Source organism: Aquila chrysaetos, chromosome 1, assembly GCF_900496995.4.
Source record: "Aquila chrysaetos chrysaetos chromosome 1, bAquChr1.4, whole genome shotgun sequence".
In the NCBI taxonomy this organism is placed as follows: domain Eukaryota; kingdom Metazoa; phylum Chordata; class Aves; order Accipitriformes; family Accipitridae; genus Aquila; species Aquila chrysaetos.
In genome coordinates this window covers 26,422,945-26,444,443 of record NC_044004.1, presented here as the reverse complement: position 1 = coordinate 26,444,443, position 21,499 = coordinate 26,422,945, and the positions used below count along the sequence as shown (strand labels likewise).

The 21,499-nt window shown below is 41.1% G+C and overlaps 1 protein-coding gene across 7 annotated transcripts; it reads right to left on the bottom strand.

Moving 5' to 3' along the window:
• Positions 1 to 2,247: 2,247 nt before the first annotated feature.
• On the bottom strand, positions 2,248 to 20,406 carry RHOH (ras homolog family member H). 7 transcript variants are annotated; one of them, XM_041126039.1, is made up of 4 exons: positions 19,965 to 20,406; positions 18,913 to 19,017; positions 5,903 to 6,011; positions 2,248 to 5,589 (listed from the first exon to the last, which is right to left on the bottom strand). In XM_041126039.1, exon 4 carries the CDS (start codon positions 5,360 to 5,362, stop codon positions 4,787 to 4,789), a length of 576 nt encoding a protein of 191 aa, XP_040981973.1. In that variant the 5' UTR covers positions 5,363 to 5,589; positions 5,903 to 6,011; positions 18,913 to 19,017; positions 19,965 to 20,406; the 3' UTR covers positions 2,248 to 4,786. The 7 variants fall into 7 exon arrangements, with proteins under 7 accessions (XP_040981973.1, XP_029883979.1, XP_040981976.1 ...); XM_030028119.2 differs by lacking the exon at positions 5,903 to 6,011; XM_041126042.1 differs by lacking the exon at positions 18,913 to 19,017.
• Positions 20,407 to 21,499: the final 1,093 nt, after the last annotated feature.

Below are 21,499 nucleotides of genomic sequence, written 5' to 3'. Positions count from 1 at the left end.
ACCATAGCTATAGTTAAGCAGTTACAGCAATATAAACATCTAGATACGCACAAAGGTTGTCTTCTCCCTGAATTTTGTTTTCAACAGCTGCCTGCTCAGAGCAAGACGTGAAGGGCGCGCGGGTCAGCTAGGACAGGTACACACCGATAACTGGTCAGTTCGTGCACTCACATCTGTGAAGGAAGCCTCCGAGACATAAAATGTATTTCCTCACATCCAGAGACAAAAGTTCATTACTGTCGTTTCAGACCAAGGGAGTTTGGCTAACCCGATTGTGCTCCTATCTGGCTTTTTTCAGGGGCTGAACTGACCTTTAATTAAATCAAGGTAGTTAACTTGCTCACAAAGGCAAGAGCAGACAAGCCGTTCTGATGTTCTGAAATGAAGCTTTTTATTCTTTGTATATTAACCTGAGCCCTGTGTAGCAGAGGCATTAGGAGAAAGTGCTAAGAGACGTGAATTATCCCTTTTATTTGAAATTATTTTAATGGCTGTATTCACTCGAATGCAATAGTAATACAGGAAAGGCTGAGATGTCAGAGTGCCGACATTTCTTTTTTCTTCATGTCTGATCCCTATGGTGATTTATTTCATAGTGGTGCCATGTATAAAAAGACTGCTTTAAACACATTTTCTTTATCAGCACACGCTAGTATGTGTTCACACACCTTAACAATCACAGAGTAGCCACAAAAATTGCACAAATATTTGCAAACTGTTAATTGCAAATATCAGGCAAAACAGTATCAATTATATCTAACAAGCTTGAATAATTTCCATATGAAAAATCAGGCGGTGGAGGGGAGGATCGAAAACATATTTTTGTTATTTATTCTCAGAAAATATTTATATTGTATGCTGCAGATCAAGTAGGTATAAAAAGGCTGGGAAATCTGTGTTTAAAATAATGTAACGTGTACTCATCACATTTTGCAAATTACTAAAGGAAAATACTAGTTTACAATTTTAATCACAATTGCATATCTATTCAATTTCTTATCCAAATTGCAGAATTCACTAAAACAATTAGTGACTCAAAATGACTTTTTCTGTCAAAATGAGAAGTCAGACGCTGATGAAAATAACAACGCTATTGCTGTTCTCATTTTAAGTTCCAAGTATTTTCTTTTTTTTTTTAAAACTTTTAACCTATTTTGATAGCAAGCGGAAGTAAAATTAGCAACGGACTAACAAACTGAAAGGGATCGGTTTGAGAAGGTAGAAAGGGAACATTTGGGCAAGGTGTCTTCCCTTAGCTGAACAGCTCAACCCAACTGAGGCAAGGCTGGACATTGTTTCTGTCTCCCCCAACCTGCTGTTTTTCAGAGCAAAAGAAGCTGAAACTTAACATGTGCGTCCAGCTGTCGTTTGAATGTAGTTTGAATATTAGAGCCAGATTTTTACCACTGAGCCGTACCCGGGGACCCGGTTGCCCAACTAACTAGCAAAACCACCCTGGTAGGGTTTCACGGTTGACCTCAGCAGTTCCTTGCCATGCATGCCACATGCAGCTGGGCTGCAGTTGTACAAACTCCATCCCAATAAGCCATTCAGCCAAATCTTCTGCTGAGTTCTACTTTGTCCAGATTTCACTCTCTGCATTTGAGTTGCCACACTTTTTGAGCACATCAGTTCTACAGCTCAGGGAAAGCTGCATAATTAGACACTACAATAATGTGCTTCACAGTTTGTTCCCAGTGAAAAGTGCCTTTTAGCTTTGAGAGTCTGAAAATAACCAGGCTGTGAAAATTGGAACTGTTTTTTTTTTCACATAGCACCAAACCAAAATCCTCCTGTTACATTATCCTCTCTCCCATTTTATTTTAAAGATCAGCCAGCTTTTGGTGGCCTCACACTTTGCACTGGCTCTAGGATGCACAATCAAGAGTATGTCAAGCCACCCCTAAATTCCCTGTGCATCCCGAATTGTTGGCTCGGGTGTCTCAGGGAAGCCTATCCACTTTGCTTCACTGAATTGCAAGCAAACTTGGAATTCTTCATTTTGTAATACATCGTAACAAGCCTTGTGAAGCAAATACAGATGAGATGGAATTTTCAGTTACGGTGTGATTCTGGAGCACATCTTCATCTGGCTTTGTCTGATACAGTAACTCTCCGGAGCCTTCTGGTCCTTGAATCCAGCATCCTGTGGCAGATAACACAACACAGCATCCTGGCCTAGTGGTTATTGTGCTTCAACACATAAAAACAGCTGCATGAACTGTTGTAAATAAAGCTTAATCCACAGAGGAAAAAGACCATTTAATTGAACATGCTGCCAAAAATATGTCTCAGAAAAAGCTGAAACCAGGTATTAAATCCATTAGTAGAGTGGGGACCATAACAAAAATGTCCACGCTTGCAACAGATTTGAAGATTCACAATGTGACATTTTGCATGTGATCTTTAATGTTCAAACAGTAACAATGACTAATTTTAAATTATGGTTACAAAACCCAAAACTTTCAGTGAAGAGGCATTGCAAGGGTTGAGATGTAGAAACATATTTCTTCCAAAAGCTAAAACTTTTTTAACCGAGGACTGCAAATACCTAGCCACTTGTGTAACTCTGCAAAAGTATCATGCCATTCGGGTTCTTTTACAAACACGTCAGTTTTAGTGTTTCAGGGGGCAAAGGATTTGCAATCAACACCTGAAGAGAAAGAGAAGTAGGAAGGAGAAGAGTACAGGAAAGATGAGTGGTAATGGGAGCCCTCATCTTGTGTGGTCAGGTGCAGAAGCTTGTAAAGATTTAAAGCTGATATGAAAACCTCACATAAGACCAGTATGTTTTTATGACCAGAAGCCTCCCTTACAATCAGGTTGATGAGTGGTAAGTATTCACCAGCCTGGGAGCTGGCGGGACAATCACAACATCAAGTGTCCTGTGCACCACTGCTATTCAAGATGTCTGCAATGCAAATACTTGCTCACCTACATCACAGGTGAGAGACCACCTCTGGGATTCATAGGAGGGGGATGATTTAATTTGGAATTTCTCTTCATAGAGAAGCTCAGAAGTAGAACAATTATGGAGAAGAGCGCCCAACCAGTTTTTCAGGGACAAACTATAGATGGATAAGACCTGAGCTATAGCTTTTTTGCTTAGTAGGGTAACTCCTGAAGTCCCACCTTGGATGTGACTCAGACAAGCTACTGTATCCATTCCTGTTGAAAAACAAGTCGGGGCTCAGTCAAAACAAACACAGGTCATTCTCTCGGGATCACTGTGGAGAGAGAATCATCCTACTGTGCTATGTGCCACCTTCTATGGCACCATGCTATAAGCCCCTCAAAGGTCAGTTCTGAGCTAGCTGAAGGAAGGGAAAAGGAGAAAAAAAAATCTTGCTGCACTAAGAAATCCCCCAAGGGATTTCCTCTATGGGCAGCAGAAACTTTGGGATGAGACAGATCTGCAAGACCTGAGAGATGCTACGGGGCAGAGGGGACAGACAACCTGAGGAGGAGGGGAACACCACAACTCACGAGGAATGTACAGCGTGTTGACCCCACTCCATCTTCTAGCAGAGTTCTCTTACACACCTGGAGTTTCCACCTCCTTAGCCTGGCTTTTTGTGCAGGAGGGTAACTTGGCCTGAGCAGGTACATCAGGATTTGACTTTTGTCAGGCTCCCCAGGATGCAAAGCCTGTTTCAGTCTTATTTTGATACAACCCAGGCAGTTATACTTAGTATGCAAACTCAAAAAAAAGAAGTTAATTAGCCATTCTAAATACGCACATTCAACATTGCCATGTACTTAATTTTTATTATAGTAGGCAACTGGTTTCACTAAAACCACTGTTTTGAAAAGAAGTGTACTAAAAATATGTGAGAATTTTAGTGCTCATGAAAAAATACCTTTTATCCCTGGAGACTGAAATCTTTTGCTTCCAGAATTACAGCAGGGATAGATTCATCTCTGCCACCCAACTATATGTCTAAACCAGCCCTGACTGCAAGTCAGTCCTTCTGGGGTTGTAACCAGGTGAGGTCTAGGAAGAATCAGGTTAGTTTCTTCCTGGTTCGTCCCATCTTTGACCACACTGCTGAGGAACAAGACCAAGATAAAATAAATCTCAGAAACCCACAGGAGAGCTGTCAAATGTCACTAAGTTTTGATCATTCCTATGCTGGACGTACTGGATTTGGTTATTGTTATGCAGTGACTCGGGCATGTCTAAGAAGTGCTAGGCTTGCCTGCAGGCCATTTATTATAAGGATAGGACAATTTGCTTCTGTGGTTAGCTAAAGGAAGAACCTCCAAAATATGAAAACAAACTGTCAGTATTTTACAACAACGTATACAAGAGTCTTTTAAATAGAATACACAGTGGTCAGATTTTATATGCTAAGTTCTTAAAGTAAAAAAAAAACCTCCACATGGGCAGATATGGCAAGAGGTGAGGGTTGATCCAGGCAGAAGTTTGTCATTAAATAAATGCAGACAAATCAACAACTGAGAAACATCAACAGAAACAACAACAAAATCAGCACGGCTATTATCTGCAGATCTCCGGGCTAGGCCTGCTCCAGTCGAGGCTAGCAAAGTCCAAACACGGGCTTGTGAATAAGGGCATGTACCTGCACCTTTCACTTTTCAAGATAGTGCCCACGTGTGTTGGGGGGGAGCAGATCAGATAGAGTGCACATCTGTCTCACTAGGGGCACCTGCACTGCGGTCCTGCCAGGAGCCCTCCTTTGATTCACCTCCCATTCTCTCTGCCGTGGTATCTTTGTGCGAAGGCAGAAAGAACGAACGCGGGCAAAACCACTGCTGACGGTCCTCAGAAGATCTTGCACTCGTTAATGGAGAAGAGCTTCCGCCTGTTCTGTCTTTTGGCTTGATTGACTGCTGTCCGCACGGCGTACTCAAACACCTGCTGCACCCCGCGGTTGCTGAGGGCAGAGCACTCCAAATAGCCTTTGGCTCGCACATCCTGGGCGAGCCGCTTCCCGTCTATTGGGCTGATGCAGGAGGAACGGTAGGGCCCCGTGTCGCGCTGGTCAGTCTGAGTAGCCACCACCAGAACGGGGATGCGGGGCAAATGGCTGCGGATCTCGCCGATCCACTTGTTCCTCAGGTTCAGAAAGGAATTGTGGTTTGCCACCGAGTAGCACATTAATACCACATCTGCCTGTTGGTATGAGAGAGGGCGAATGCCTTTGAAGGCATCGCTGCCAGATGTGTCCCAAAGACCTAGGCTAATCTGTACACCATCCATGAAGACGTCCACTCCGGTATTTTCATACACGGTGGGTCTGTAGTCATCTGGAAAAGTCTCGGAGGTGAAACGTACCAAGAGAGATGTTTTCCCCACCGCAGAGTCTCCCACCAGGACACACTTAATTGAATCCAGCATTTTATTAGTGTCCAGGGCCAAGAGCACCGTCTCTGGGCAGCAGGAGTGGGTTGGAGAGAGGCAGTGGTCTCAGAGGCTTTCTACATAACTTCCGTTTGGTGAGAAACCATCCAAATCTCTTTACTTCTCAAGACTTGATTGTGTCACTTGTGTCTAAAATCCCCTTCTCTCCCACACGGCTCTGTGATGCTGTTGGTTTTAATTATTCAGTGAGTCAAATGATGTTTCTGGAAGAGTAAAAATAAAATGTAACATTTATAACCCACAGAGAACAGACCATTATTCATCAAGATAAAGACGCCTGGACATGTCTTTGGACAGCCATGGGGAGTACCCCACATCGAGGATACTGAACCTTGCTGTTCCCTCCCAGCCGGCTGCATGTGCAAGAGCCATTCTTGTAAATAACCTTCTTGCTGCTCCATGGGGGCTAGTAGTCCTATCACCTCTGCCATTCTCCACTGACACCAACTATTTTTTCCCTCCAGTTGGCTAAAAAAATAATAAAATCAATTTAACTTTGATATAACTGCTACTAACCTGCTTTTAGTGAGACATTTCCTGCCTCTGACTTTCACCAAGACTGACAGAATCCTGAATCCCTCTTAACCGATCAGTTCAGATTCCCTTGAAAAGGTACCCATGCTCTCTAGAGGTAGTCAAGAGAAAAAACGCCCTTCACTAACTAATTTGACTATTATTTAAGCAATCCCATAATGAAGAGTAACACAGAACTACTTGTGACAATGAGAAAGCAAAGACTTCAGGTGTGAATCTCAAGCAACATGAACCTTGACAGTTTTCAAAAGCAATGAATGATTCGCAGCAAAAATACAAAAAAGTTCAAAATTTTTCTTACAAATCACTTTCAACAAGCAAGGAGCACAAGCCAAAGAAAGCCACACCACCAGTGCTTGCCCCAGTCAAACTATTTCATTTGAAGGGGATACAGCTGCCCTGACATTTACTCTGTTGTAAAACTGAACTGAGAGTACCTCTTCAGAGTATGTAATTGCTTTTGAGCTCCTGCCAGCATTCAGTCAAATTTTCCTATTTTGAAAGCATTTGCCTCTTCCCCACTAGCTGTTTGCAAGATTCACTGCTCACACAGGGCGGCACACAAGATGCTATGAAAATCACTAGCTGCAAAACTGAAGGCAAATTAGTTCTGCTCAACAAAAGTAATTAAAGAAAGTATCACTGCATAATTTCAAAATGTCCTGTGTGTGTTACACAAATAATATATTTCTGTCGCCTTCATATATAAAGAGAGAAATCACAGCTTAAGGTTATTTGCACAGAGAAGAATGACAGCCACAAAAAGCATATACTCTCCGTTACTGTAATGCTCTCCAGTTTCACCACCCTAACCCCCCCACCCCCCACCCCTCACCCACATTTCTAGTACACTCAAGGCTTTGGCTTACTCCACAAAGGGGAAAAACAAAGGAAAAGAAGAGAAAAGCGCTAGACGAGCTTAGACAGAACATTTTACAGGCACTGACAACTGCTACTGGCAACTTCCCAGCTTTCATTTTGCAGTGAGGCAGTGCCCTACCTCCTCTCGTGCTGCCAGCACACCTGCATCTCTCCCACCCGATGCACCGACCAAAAGAAGGTGTGTCAGCAGCTTGGCCGAGCACGCCGTTTTATAGAGGTGGCACCAAGCCTGCAGGGCAGTCCTCGTGCGTATTTGAGTTACCGGTATCTAGAAGAGTCATTGCAACAGACAGCGCTTCCTGGACTGCCAGCGCGACCGTGCTCTCGCCATCTCAGCTCGCTTCTAGGAAGTGGGATGGAGGCTGAGGCCGCTTCACGGCATTCCTGGCTGCTGGGAAACAAGCTGCCCCATGAATTTAAGTTTTGGTGGCAGCAGCTGGAAATTTGCTTTTAAAGATTCAGTAGGTCTAACTCCACTGTCTCCCCTTCTCCATTCCCCAAACAAACTCTCAGGGGAATTAAACAAGACGTTTACAAAATCCATCCATGAAAAATTTGAGAAGTATATGCAGGATACACAGTCCAATTACTTAAATGCATCATCATCTTTCCTTCAGGGTATTCTACTTCAAAATTGTCAGCAGTACAGTTTGAAAACACCGCAATTCACCTCAGCCAGTAGTGTATGATTCAACAAAGCTGCATGCTCCCGGGAGAAAGTTAGCATGTACCAAGTCTCCTTTTCAGAACAAACATTTCTTTGGTGCAAGTAGTCCTTAATGCCTTCAGGCTCATTATTTTGTGTATATTTGAATGCGAGGGAAAATAAGGATGTCTGAAGCATGACTTTTGCTATTTCATAAATGCCAGAACAGAGAAAGACAGATAAAAGGATTGGTCTGGGTCTCACCTTGTTGATTACCAGGTCTGATCATGTTGGCTATTTTGAAAGACAGTATATAGATTATTAAAGACTGAAAAAGATATTAAGGACTAAGGAATATGGCTGACACACATGATAACAAAAGCTGAAATATTCCGCCACAACAGTGCAGAATTGTTTTCAAAGCAAATTATCTTGTTCTACAATCCATTGATGAATAAAAATGAACAGTATATATCAAGGTCCATATTCTGGTCCTGTGGACAGATTGCTGTCAGTGGTCCTGATCTCACTTTTGTTCACAGCCATTTGGAGTTCATGTGCCTCCATATATAGTTGGGACAACATATGTGCATATTGGAGATATATTTTTAATTATGCGCATAGCCTGTCCACGATGCAGCCTCAGGCTAAGAGCAGTATTAGTGTATTAAAATAATTACACAAGTTCACCTCAATTAATGGAAAACTCTTTAGATTAAACATCATCAGAAAACAATGTCTTTTAAAGGACAGGCCAGTACTGGGCACTTCCTCAGTACACAACCAGTTGTGTAAATATTTGCAAAAGGTTTGGTTCCTTTCTCTCATATTATATACTACGGTCTTGGTCGGACAGTACAGCATGCTACACCCATTAAAAGACTGCACAAAATCTTCTGATCACAGATGGTCGAGTTTAAGCTGCTGACGGATTATTTTTTTCCCCAACAGTTTGGTTTTCCAAATTTTACTAACTTTATCAAGTCCATTTTGGATCTGGAATTCCAGATATAAACCGGTATCTTCTTGTACACTACTTTGGTTTATGCTTTCATCACTTATAGAAGTGATGAAACAATAGAAGATTTTATTTGAATATTAAGGTGAGAGCTTGTATAATATTATTAAGTATAAGAATGTATGTCTAATTCTGATGCAGCCATTCTGAATAGTGACCTTTAATAAAATTTGAGATTAACCTCAAAGAAAATCCTTGCACAGTTTTAGATAAAGCACTGTTTTTTTCAACTGTATCATATTGTTTATGTAACTAATGCAACATTTATTTTCTTTGCTTTCTTATTTTTGTTCCCTTCGTCTTTGGAATACAGAACCTTGGCACTGGTGTGTGGTCATAGAGCTCTTGGGCTTCGCTGACAACATGAGAGCCCAAGAAGCCATACAACAGCCGCTCTCTGGGCACTGCCTGTCCTGCACCTCAGCAATGACATGCAAGTAAATGCCTCACACTTGATCATGGCTGAATACGATACGGAGAACGTGAGTGGTGTTGTCAATCTGTAACATGATGGGATGGGAAGAGGAGCACAGCAGCGCCAAGCTCTTTGCACACGGAGGATTCAAGTGAATATACAACCCATGAAAAACTAATCTAATATTTGTTAAAACAATTCTACCAACAAAGGAAAGCAGGACTGCTTCTATCAGAAGGGGTAAGTTTATCAACTGAACCAAATGGGATTTTCATTTATGCCAGGAATGCCTCTGGCATCTACTATAAGATCATTGTGAGCATGGCTTAGTATGGCTAAACATCTGCAGGGGATGGACAGTGTCTTATGATAGGGGAGAATAAAAACAGTCAGGAACTCCTAATTTCAAAACCTATCTTGGATATTGATAGTGCACCCTTGGATAGGCTGGGATTTGAAAGGAATTAGCTCATACGTAAACAAACCACACGGGCAAGACAACAGGCTTTTTAGATCAGGCAGTCACAAAATACTTCAGAGAGTTAAAGCAATTAACACACTAACTATTATTGCCATTATCCGGTCCCTACCACAATTACATTGCAGTGCAGTTCCTGTTGATATCAGGATAAGAACAGGCTAATTTTTTAGTTTGAGCACTGTGTATACTAGCTCTTGAAGAGACCTGACATTGCGAGGAAATAAAAATATTTACACTAACAAAAAAAGTTGAAAACCACTGGAGAGACTTCCACTTGCTGTGCGATGCTTGGATGCACATACTGTCTTTGGCTGCCTACATTACTCCTGTAAGTCCCATCTCACACAGAGGTGGGGTCTGCAAAACAGTGCCTACAGTTCTTCTCTGTTGTGTTGATTGTAATCACTGCTCCTTCTAACTGCACCGCAGATACATAAAAACTCTCCTTGCATCTCTTAGTTAGAGGGTTTCGAGGAGAGGAAGGAGACACGGAGACTACCCTCACCGACCAGAACAGCTCGCAGCTTTACACCTTCACCTCTGTGGGTGCAGGGCACGGACGGGGCCTGAGAACAACTCCTGTGAGCAGGAGAGGGAGGAGGAAGAGGAAGGCTGGCAGGAAATCAAGACAGGGCAGAGATGCTATTGCCTGGTTAGGGTCAGCACCCAGAAGATGCAGCAGGGAGACAATTGGCCCCCATGACGGAGACACCACGGCCGTTGTGGATCCAGCCTGGATGCTCAACTAGATCACCCCGTTGCCAAGGTCATGCTACCTTGTTTTCAATTTCATGGGTGAGCTGGACTTGCTCCATTCCGAGACAAACCTCCAGACTGCTGCACGGGCTGTTACTGCCACAGCACGGGGCTGCTGAAAACTAATACATCAGCTGTAGTCCGTCTGGAGACTGCAGCTGTTCTGCAAGCAAATGGCCCCTTGCTGCGAAGTTTCCTGTCATGCATTCATTAAGCTGGTGCTCTGACATTTGCGTTAGCTGCCTCCTGGTTTTTAAACTCATTTTAAGATGATTTTTATCTATAGCACTAAGTGGCCCAGTCTTGCCAGTCTAGGAAACAGCCGCCCGCCGCCTCAGACAGTGCCAGCGTTTCAGTCTATGGTGGCATTCAGTGGTGGTACCACTGCCATGAAGGAGAACTGGCTCACAGCCCATACCTTTGCGAGGTGCTGCATCTTTTCCCCAAGCTACTCCACCAAAAAATCTACATTCAACGCATTCACTTTCCAAGCAGACTACTGCAGGGGCCATCTTTATTCCTTGGCCCAAGAGCAAAATGGCAGGTTATTTTATTGGCAGAATGCTTCAGTTGTCTGGTATATTTATGACATAAATGATGGATTAATTGCCAGACTATCTCTCAATGTGTTTTTATATTTTAAATAATTGAGAGGATATTTTATCCTTAAGTACAATCATACCTGCAATGGCTTCCTAAAATTAGAGGAGCAAGCAACAAGCAATGAACACATATTTTTAAAGCCAGGATGTCTTGTCATCTCAAAAACAATCCTTTCAGCATTAAAAAAAAATTGCACAGACATAACAACTTAGAAATTTTTCTTTCACTCCCTTATTCACAAAACTGAAATCCTGTTCCCGTTTTCAAATTTCAGTGCTTTGTTTTGAAAAAATATAAAACAATTTTTTCTAATTTAGGTAATTTAAAGACGATGGACAACCACTTTCTTAGGAGCCTTTGCAAGAAATCATTTCTGGATCAAGACAACACCTGAAAATTTAAACCTCAGTTTCTTTGGCAGTTTTAACAATTGAAACTGAAGAAAAGAATTTCTGATCAAATATTCAGTCATCTTGCCAACCTTATTATTAGCAAGGGAACATAAGTCATCAGATTTAAAGGAAATTCCCTCATATTGAGACTGGGGAATCTTGCTGTAAAATAACGACAAATACATACCAATGTTATTTACAAGATGAAATGAGACGTGAAGTCCTAGTAAAGGGATGAAAGCTTTCTGTATAAGAAAATGTACATACTTACACACATGCTTACACACTGCACATACATATAAAGCTGTATAATGAGATATCTTAAATAAAAAATTGCTAGCTCATTACTTTAGTAATAGTACCTATAATGAATATATATAAGCAATGGATAATGACATGTCTAAAGATCTATTCAGTTTACTATAGTCACTGAGAAAAACTATTTAACTCTCATTTTCATTACCCAATTAGACAAAAGAAATATTTCTTTTATCTTCAAGAACCCTTTAGCTGTGACTAATCACACCTTGATTCAGCTACTTACAAATTAAACATGAACACAAGTGATTAGAACCACTCCAAAAATTAACAAAAAGTCTGTAAGACTCTCATGTATTGATCCGAGATCCTAAATTCAATAGAAGTCAATGATATCTGGCAGTGCTAAGTACCTGCTTCAAAATTCAAGCCATGAGTCTGAAGTAATTTTTCTCCATGTTTATGGCATGACATGGTAAATTATGGACTATGTGGTATTTATGACACTCCAGGGCATTTTCAAAAGTGACTCGTTTTCAGTATAAATGTTGCATCCTCTCCAAATTAAAATTTGGGTAAATCAAGTGCAGGAAAGTAACCCCTTCACAGAGGACTGGCTCATGTGCTGTTCTCAGTCTGACCCAATATCCTCCAAAGTCAGCAAAAATGGAGCAGCATGTCGTGCCCAAAGCATGGCACGTGCCCTTGTGCTTACCAACTGTTTCCCTTCTGCAAGATATTGGGTATGTCACCTTCCTTTCCCACCCTTCACTGTGATAATTTTTCTTCTCTGTTCTTAAACAGAGAAGAAATCCTTCTTGAGTCTCACCACAGATACAGCCGTACATGGAGCAGCTGGCGTGCAAATGTCACACATGTGTATGTTCGAGCACAGAAGTTGGCCAACCATCTGTCCATCTGCCTTCTTTCATAGTCTCTGTTTTAGTACACACACAAATACATATATATATATATATATATATATATATATTCACCACTGACATAGAACTACTTTTAGGTCCAGATGGGGATACAGATACACTTGCAGATGAACATGGATAAAGCGCTATGCTCTGACTACAGCGCTATCACACATACCTATGAAAAGTCACTCTGTCTTTCAGAATGGACTCAGAGTTAAAAAGCAAATTTTCACCCAAGTCTAACTGCATTATAGCCAAACTGAAGGATTGATATTATAAAATGCACGATATTTAAGTAATTGACTTCAATGATACTACTGTGTGTGTAGAATTATTCACATGTGGAAATGTTTGCAGCTTTGGGCCCCAAACCACTTCAAATTTTTCATGCCACATCCTCTTTTAACACAGTTCACCTTTCTTGAAGTTTGAGACAAATCAAAAAGGCACTTACAACATATTTTTGTAGATTTCTTTTTACAGGTTTAACTCTTTAAAATCTTCCCAAATTTTTCTGGCTGACAAAATGCGAAGTACTCTCTTATTTACAATTTTCAACAATGATTGTGTTTTCTTTCCAGAAAGCCTAGCCCTTTCCCTATTTCTATTGGTTGGGGTTTTTTTTACCATCTGCAGATACAGGCATAATCATCATGAAGTATCCATTTCCCTTTCATACACAACTAATATTTTTTAGTTTCAAATAAGCATTTGTAATATTTTGCAGAATGATGCATTATTTGCTAGACTGGATGCATAGAAGTATATATGCATATATGTACACAAAAAGATTGAAAATAAATCGGTGTATATTTAAAAACGTAACTATTTCAATAATGAATCTATACATCCATGTACAAAAAATATGACATCCATATGCACATGCATGTGTGTTTGTATGTCTATATACATATATAGACATGTATATATATACACATTGATATTCATTCATTTGCAGAAGAGTTTGCTATGGACTGCTATATGAAACAGACGCATATTCAGGGCAAGATATGTTACCGTTGTTTGAAAACCTGCATACGTATTTTGCATCAAAGAATGGATGCATCATTGAAATGACCATGGTCTTTAAATTACTTTATTTCTACATATAGGTACACATGTCTATTCATATACACCTGAGCAGAAATGACTGCTGTGCTAAATCTGGATTTGCAGTAACCTAGGTATATAACTGATAGATAATAGTCTTACACATACAAATAAATTTCTTAGTTACACATTGTAAACAATTACATTTCTACTGCATATGCAGCCATTAAATTTTTTAGACACATCTTTACAACATGTTAAAATGATTTGTTGTTAAGGAGATGCGTGGATTTATATTAAATCCCACAGATGTGTAACATGGTAAAATGTTAAAACTACAACCTGGCAACTCCACATACACACTTGCATTTGCAGGCTAAAGGGCTTCCTCTCTTCCAGAGCCTGTGTCGAGCCCACTGCAGTGGAAAGGGCTGACTTCTGCATGTTTCGGCTCTAACCTGGGGTAGGACTGCACTCCTCTCCCTTGTTTGCACAGGACCTGATCTTCTTAACTGGGACCCTTAAACACTACCAAGTAATCAATATTAACAGTATAGCTAAAAGCTAATAAATGAATGATATAAGTGATATAACACCCTCCTCAATGTTAAAAAATCTTTAAAGTTGTCCTACCATTTCTCCACTGCCCTCCATGGATCCCTCGCAAGATTTCCAAGGTTACTTTCAGAGGTCTATTCAAGTTTAACTTTGCATTTATAAAATGCCTACCACAAAATAAGGAGACTCTCAAGCCCAGATCTTCTCCCCCTAACCTCAGGGGGAGAAGAAGGAGGTTCTCCATGTTCATTAAGTTACATATTTGCATAAGTTTTCTTTCAGTGGGAGGTAAAGGTGGAGGAGGAAAATATTAGTTAGAACAGAATTAGCCAATGATGGAAGATTATTTTTCATCTTTTGTGATAAGAATAAAATGTGTTGAATGTATAAGTGTTTTGAGTGGCAAATAATGACACTTCAGTTGTCAAACAATTCGCAATAATGACTTCTTGCTAAAACATACTGATTTGGGGGGGGAAGAACATATTTACTGCATGTCACTGTTCAGTTTTGCTGTGATGAATGTTAAACTTCTTGAGTTAATGAGCAAAGCTAGTAACAATAAGCAACAACAATTTGGTTGGTTATTTACTTTATAACACTGAGAAAGTGGCTGACAATTTTAGCTTTTCCCCCTAGAACTGCCAGCAACAAAAAGCTTTTTCTTGTCTCTGTATATATTAGACTGTTTAAAACCATAGTCTAGATTTCAGCCTGAGGGAAACTGCCATTTTTTAAGTTCAGTCTTAAATTCTGTATGTGCACGCATGTACATTAAAATGTTAAAAATTTGGAGGGCTTGCTTGGAAATAATTTCAATCACTTTGCAAGTAGAAGGTGCCATACAAAACACACAATTATCATGATTTTTCCTGCATTTGTTGATTTAAGGTCTTTATCCTTTTGTTTTGTTTTATAAATTAAAAAAGGAGTTGTCTTCCACAATCTATCTCACAACTCAGTATTCATGCACTGTACCCGGCACAAGGATAAAATAAGAGTATTTACAGGACAGGTAGGAAAATATTTTTTCTCACTACGTAGCCTCTCTAGAATTCCTTAATTGTAGTAAATTAACTTAAACACAATAAATGGGCATACATACTTGCCTACATCAAATTGCCTACATCCTATGCATAGTTATGATTAAAGCCCAATTTCAAATGAACGTGCTGTCAAGATTTCTTTTTTTTCTGGAATTAGCACAAGTTATACCTGGTACATTGATTTATATCAAACACCAACTGTATGCCAGAGCAGAATATATATTTCAGGACCTGTTTTCCTTTATTTTTCTCCGATTCCTGTATAACCTTAATCTCTTGTCACTTTTGTATAAGACATATAATACTGCAGACAGCACTGGGTCATATGGAATAGGTTGAGAGGAGAAAAGCCTCTACTCTTTACCACCAAAAGTAATACATAAATCTTTCTCACTCATTCTTCAGCTCAGTATTTTGAGAAGCCATTTCAGATACTTAAAGCTGACATCTATGTGGCTTTCAGTTGGTTTAAAGATCATGCAAATCCCCACACTACAGTAAATCTTAATGCAGAGTTTCTGTTTTCCAGTGGGAAGCATAGAAAGTTTTTCCTTTATTTTCTTGATTTTTACATATTTTGCCTGAAAATGATCACACATATGAAAAGAGAGATATTTTAGGAGAGCTACGTTTGAACATTAAGAGAACATTTCCCATGCTTTATTTTTGAATCCTGGTGGACTTGATTCAAACTCAGAGATATTTTACCCAACGGCTTTTCATGCAGAATTAAAACTCCACTGAAAGATACATGAATTTAAAAACCTGCATTTAAATTGATGGAAACAAAAGAAATTACATGAGGGATTTTTAAGACAGATGTTTCATAATATATTTTTGTAATGAGAAAAGCACAAGCGCACAGATGATGAGAGGAAATTAATAGATAATTCAGTATGTCATTAATTCAATAACTTTGAACTCTAAAGACTTTACCAGTTTTTAAGCACAGTCATTTAATGAAAAAAAAAGGCAAGCTTTTTTTACTGCTGTGTGTAGTTCAGTGGCATGCCTATCAACAAAAGGAAAGAACAGTTTTCTTGCGAGAGTGAGAGGCTTCATAGTCTTTCAATGACCATGTATACAGGAGACGACCAAAACAGACCCCTAACTACTTATATGAGGAGAGCCAGTCTCATCTGTAGTTTTACATAAACCAGGATAACCTTCAAAAGCAACTCACTGTCACTCATGAGGAAAAGAGATATCACCAGATGGTACAACCACCTCAAACTGGGCAAGTGTCATTTATTGAGTCTGGTACTCTACGGTCACACTTGTGTGTGACAGGCGGCATTGTGCACGGTATGTAACCACAGCCCTTCATGCCAGCTTCTGCCAGGAGAGGTGTTCGTTCCCTTTCCAGCACATGCTGGGTCTTTCCTGTGTGATAGGTCACCACAGTCCCCCGTTGGGGAAACCCCCAAACCATAGCAGAATCCTCGTGTGGTTTCCAGCTGGTTCATACATTTTGTCAGGTAAAGACAAGCGTGCCCGGTTCAGACCCACCCTTACCCCTTTGGAATTTACACTTCTCCTTGGCTTCTGTAACTGAAGACCAAATGTGATCCCTTGTGCAAAAAAAATTCGACACAGACACAGTGGCAAGCGACTGTGCAGGGTGGGAAAGTTCAAAGAATCTGCAACAAATGCAGGGCACAGCCACAGGCAGGGCTATGCACAAGCAAATACTCCCATACCCACCCTGTGAGGAACGCAGGCATGCAGTTTAAGTGTTCAGACCATGCTCTCAGCTATCCTCCAGCTGCCGTGCCACCAGTGATAGTGACCCTCCGGCACAGCCTCCAGCAGAACGTGACTGCTGGGACTATTGCTCCCTGCCACTTTGGCAGCTACTCGTTTTAGAACCGATACACCAAGGTTTTGTACCCGTGACTTCCAGTGCTCATGCTCACTGCTGCATTACAGAGGTTTTGCTGGCTCCAAATGTCTCCCCTTCCACTGTAGACCAATGCTTTTGGTGGATTAGGAAGGTTTTCCAGTTCTTCACTGACATAAGAATTGAAGCACAACTAAATTCTGCTAAGCGCATATGAAACTGTATTTGGTTTTCAGAGAAGACCTAATGGCAGGCTACAGCCCACAAATTTTGTTGTTGCATCGCTTTGTTGTATTTGTGTGATCCTGTCCAGTATTTTAAAGCCGTAATGCTTTAATAATGGGCTTGAGACAGCTGCAGCCAACTTCCTTTCTTAATTACTACGCTGGGGTTATCCCAAGACATTTTTCAGCTGTAAGCTGTGCTCATAGCATGGAAACACTTGAAAACTGCTGATTTAATAAAACCACATACTGCTGGCCAAAAAGTGAGAACTTAATTTGGAAATGATGTTAAGCTGTGTAGCATGATGCCTGAAATGTCACGTTAAGACTTTGAAAAAGGCAAGTTTTACAGTTACTTCTTTTGTTTCTTTTCAAACCATAATCAAAAGCATTATTAAAAATTCTGCAATTTTTCATTGTATGGTCAATGCCAAATCAAATTAATCACTTGAACAGTGCATTCAGTAACATTCGACAGTTCCTTAATGAAAACTATAGAATCACAGCACCAACATTTTACAAAGAAAATGGGGGGTGTTTGCTTTAGAGGGAAGAGGTGTTTTTCATTGAAAATCCTTTTCATTTAAGGCTCCTAACCCAGCTGCTGCTACACATCTAGAGCTGCACAGCAGAAGTAAGAAAAGAAACAGCAGAATTTCATCTCCCTGCCTGGGTGTTCTCCCGTCTGGTTATCAGAACGTGTCACCGAGAAAAGCTCCTCGGAGCTTCCACTGGTGCAGAGCTGCTGCTCTACAAGAGAGGCCAGAGGCGCAGCCTGCCAGCTTGCCACCACGATTTCCGCTCATTTCCTGTGTGCTCTGGGTATACTCCAAAGCATCCTCTTACATCTTTAAGGATTTCTATGGCTTGCCCCTCGCTGTACAAGAGATTGCCTCCTTGATACCACTGGCACTGGCAGCTGTTACCAGGTGATGCGACTTCAGCATCAGTCTCTCGGTTGCTGGGTGTATGCAGCAGGGAGGATGCTTTCATTTCATCCCCAAACTCACACTCCCAAGGGAGCAGCTGAGCCAGAATCTGCTCAAGTTCCACATACAAACATTTTCTTGAGAAAGCTGGTCACCAGGCTGGAAATGTATTTTTAGTAACTTTCTGGAAGTATAGCTCCCACTTCATGGTTTTATTGTGCTGTGTGTAGATACAGGGACTGTCCTCTGATATAGGCAATCATGTGAGGCCTCATGCTTTTCTGCCATGAGACCATCTCACACTGCTTTGACACAGTAAAATTCCCTTAAAATGGGATTAAATGACAGTAATTTACAGCCACTTTGCCCTGCTGATGGACTATGAATTTGTGTCTTGTTATAGATGAAAATCAAGCCCATTTTTTAAATTTTAATTCTTTGCTCTGGAACTTAGTAAGTATAGATTACTTATAAAAACACAGATTCTCTATAAATAGAAAACTACTATTTTTCCTGGTTTGCAGCACCTAATCTAGTGAACATAAAACTTTGTATTATGCCCCCACAAGGCCTACTCTCTCAACTTAGCAGGAAGCAAGTGCACGTGGGGCTTTTCTACCCTGCAGTTACTGCCCAAGTCTCAAACATGGTATTCACAGCAAGTCTGTACCCACTTTCTCTGGTAAATTGGACTTCACTTGTATGATATATCTTCAGACCTGTCTCTGAAAAATTAGATTAAACCCCATTCTAAAGTCAAGTAAGCATACATGTATGGTCTTTTCTACTGGAACATTTGTAAACACCCACTGATCTAAATGGTGGGTTTTGAAAATGTGAAATACAAAGCAGCACAATGCAATGCATAATCCCACCTTATTCTGACAGCAGCAGCAGATGGGCATGTACTGACACCAAAAAAATGCTGACAGATGTGCCTGCCAATAACTAACTAATCTCATTTATCCTACCTTTTTCCTCCGCAAGTTTTTTCTTCAGGATAAATCCTGTGTTAAAGCTGGCCTCCTCCAGATGCCACGGCCCCACTCCCACCCCATTCACCAATGGAAACACAGCTGAAAGAAGAAGTTAGAAAATCTTAAAGCCACATTCAGATTTTTTGTGGGGACCTGTGTCAGAGGGATGGTTCCGGCCTCTGTGTGCTCCCTCCTCATTCATGTTTTAGATTAACTACCTCTCATTGGCAATGTGACAAGACCATCCCACCACCACTAGAGCATCGTAAGATGCAGGTATGGTAAGGAGAATCTAGAAATGGGTGTGCACAGATGTGCACACATGCACGCACACACATATCGCTCTCTAAGGGGATCCCACACCATAAGTATGTCATGGTTGGCTCAGAAAGCAGAGGAGAAGAAGCTGTGGGGGTGAGATGAAAGCAAAGAGTTATAGCCACAGCCATTTAGACAGCAAACAATGCCCTTCCATCTCAGAAGGTGGCAGAGGCACTTGTTAGACCCAGCGGGGCCAGGCAGTCACTGGAACCAGAGCCAGTGACAGATATGTTGGCAAATTAAAATTACTTTGAATCTCACTTCAGTCCTAAGAACCTAAATTTCACCTTTCTCAAATTCTCACAAGAAAACCTTCACCTAAATTTGCTTGGGAACATCTAAGATGAAGCAGAACAGTTTTCTCATAACCATGACGTACTTTACAAATGGGGAAGAAAGCCGTCCTTTGAGGTGTTGCAGGTTTACACATGCCTATCTGTCCTGGGTTCATAGTTCATACAAGAGCAAAGGGGATCAGAATCAGACCCACCATCTTTAGAGTAATTCCCATTTTCTCTCTTTTTTCTTACATCAGTTAACATGGAAAATACTGGCATGGCACAGCCCACCACACCCCTCTTTCTACTTTTATACAAGGCTTTTTTACACTGATTATGTGAATCAATTGCACAAACTTATTAATAAAACTAAAGATATTGAATTTGATTCAGAATATCAATTCACATTAAGACTTTTAGAAAAAAAAGAAAATGCAAAGAACTCACCAGACGCAGGAAGCTGAAAGCGGCTGTTGGAAATAAATATTACGGAAGTCAACTAATCTAGACGAGATAGGTGAAGAAAAGAAGAAGTGTGGCGTTCTGTGTTCTTGGCTTTTTCAGATGGACTTCTTTTTTAGCAGATTGGAACAATTATATTATTGAGAGGAAAAAAACCCAAAACCTCAAGAGGTAACCAGAGACCACTGCACATATAGGCCAAATTAGTCCTGGCAACTGGGTCTAGCTCATCCGGAGGCAGCCGTGACAGCAGACCCAGATGTAGTGTGACGAGAAATAGCAGGGTGGTTTAGGGTAAGTCAGCTTCCTGGTGAGAGCTCCTCAGCTCTGCCTGTGTGGGTTTTGTTGTGGGTTGGTATATGAGTGTATATGTCTTTCTCTCTTTGGTGACTATGGGAGCAGATGTAAAAACCTTGAAGATGGGGGAGGGGGGCAAAACCTCCAGGCTGCAGAAAGCTTTCTCTTTGCACTCTGCTGTTCCTACAGCCGCCTCCTCTCTGCTACAGCGGCTAATGGCATAGCGCAGCCCAGCAGCTCCTATACATGCTAGGAGGAAAGGAGCAGATCGACAAATGCCTGGCAGTGCTACTCCAGTAGCACGAACGAGACTTTTTATGCAAGCTGGAATATGGTCCTGCCTTTAAAAAAAGAGAGAATACATGTTTAGTTGACCTTGTGCAAAACCCAAGGCAGGCACTTTTGGGCTGATTCAATGTTGGTTTATAGGGATTTGTCGTAATTTAGTGAGGATTCCCCAGTAGCATTGGTTAGGATTGACCAGTATCATTTTACCAGCATACATGTCCTCTCTTCACCAGCACAAGGAGGCTGAGCAGGAGGAGGGACCACAGGCGTGGAGACTCCTGCTTTTCCCAGCATAGACAGCTTGAGCTGCCCAGACTCTCATCACTTTCACCTTTCCTACCACAACACCAAAAGCAAAGCTCTGATGACAATTTCAGAATTTCAAGTGCCGGGTCGATGGTCCATAATCCAGGAGCTGTGAGCACAAGAGGTTGTCCACTTTGGATGATGGCAATCAGACTGCAAGGAGGGCATTCCTGTCCCATACTCCTGAAGCAGCCCAAGAGCCCTGGCACAGCAGAACTGCCCCAGAGCTGAACTCGAGGGGCCCCAATGACCAGCGTGCACAGTGGGCTGTCTACTCCTCAGTCACAGGCATGAGCAGTAGGTTCCCCAGCAGCCTTGAAACTGGCACCAGAGGCAGAGAAATGGAACCCAAGTCCTTTTCAGAAAACATTTTGGGCTCAGTGAAGCCATTTCAGACCATCTCTAGCCATGAAACAGTAGGAACAGGCTGCCTGATCCAGATCTAAACCATGCATTTTGTGTTCCTTGCAGGATGGGAACTCTCTGAAGACAGCTAACGAATTTGTCCACATTAACATTATGACTGTACAATGCATTCCAAGATAAAGTGATACCGCTTCCAAGAATGATTAAAAAACAACAGAATAAATTACAAGATAAAGCAAAAAGGAAACAAAAAGATAATTTAT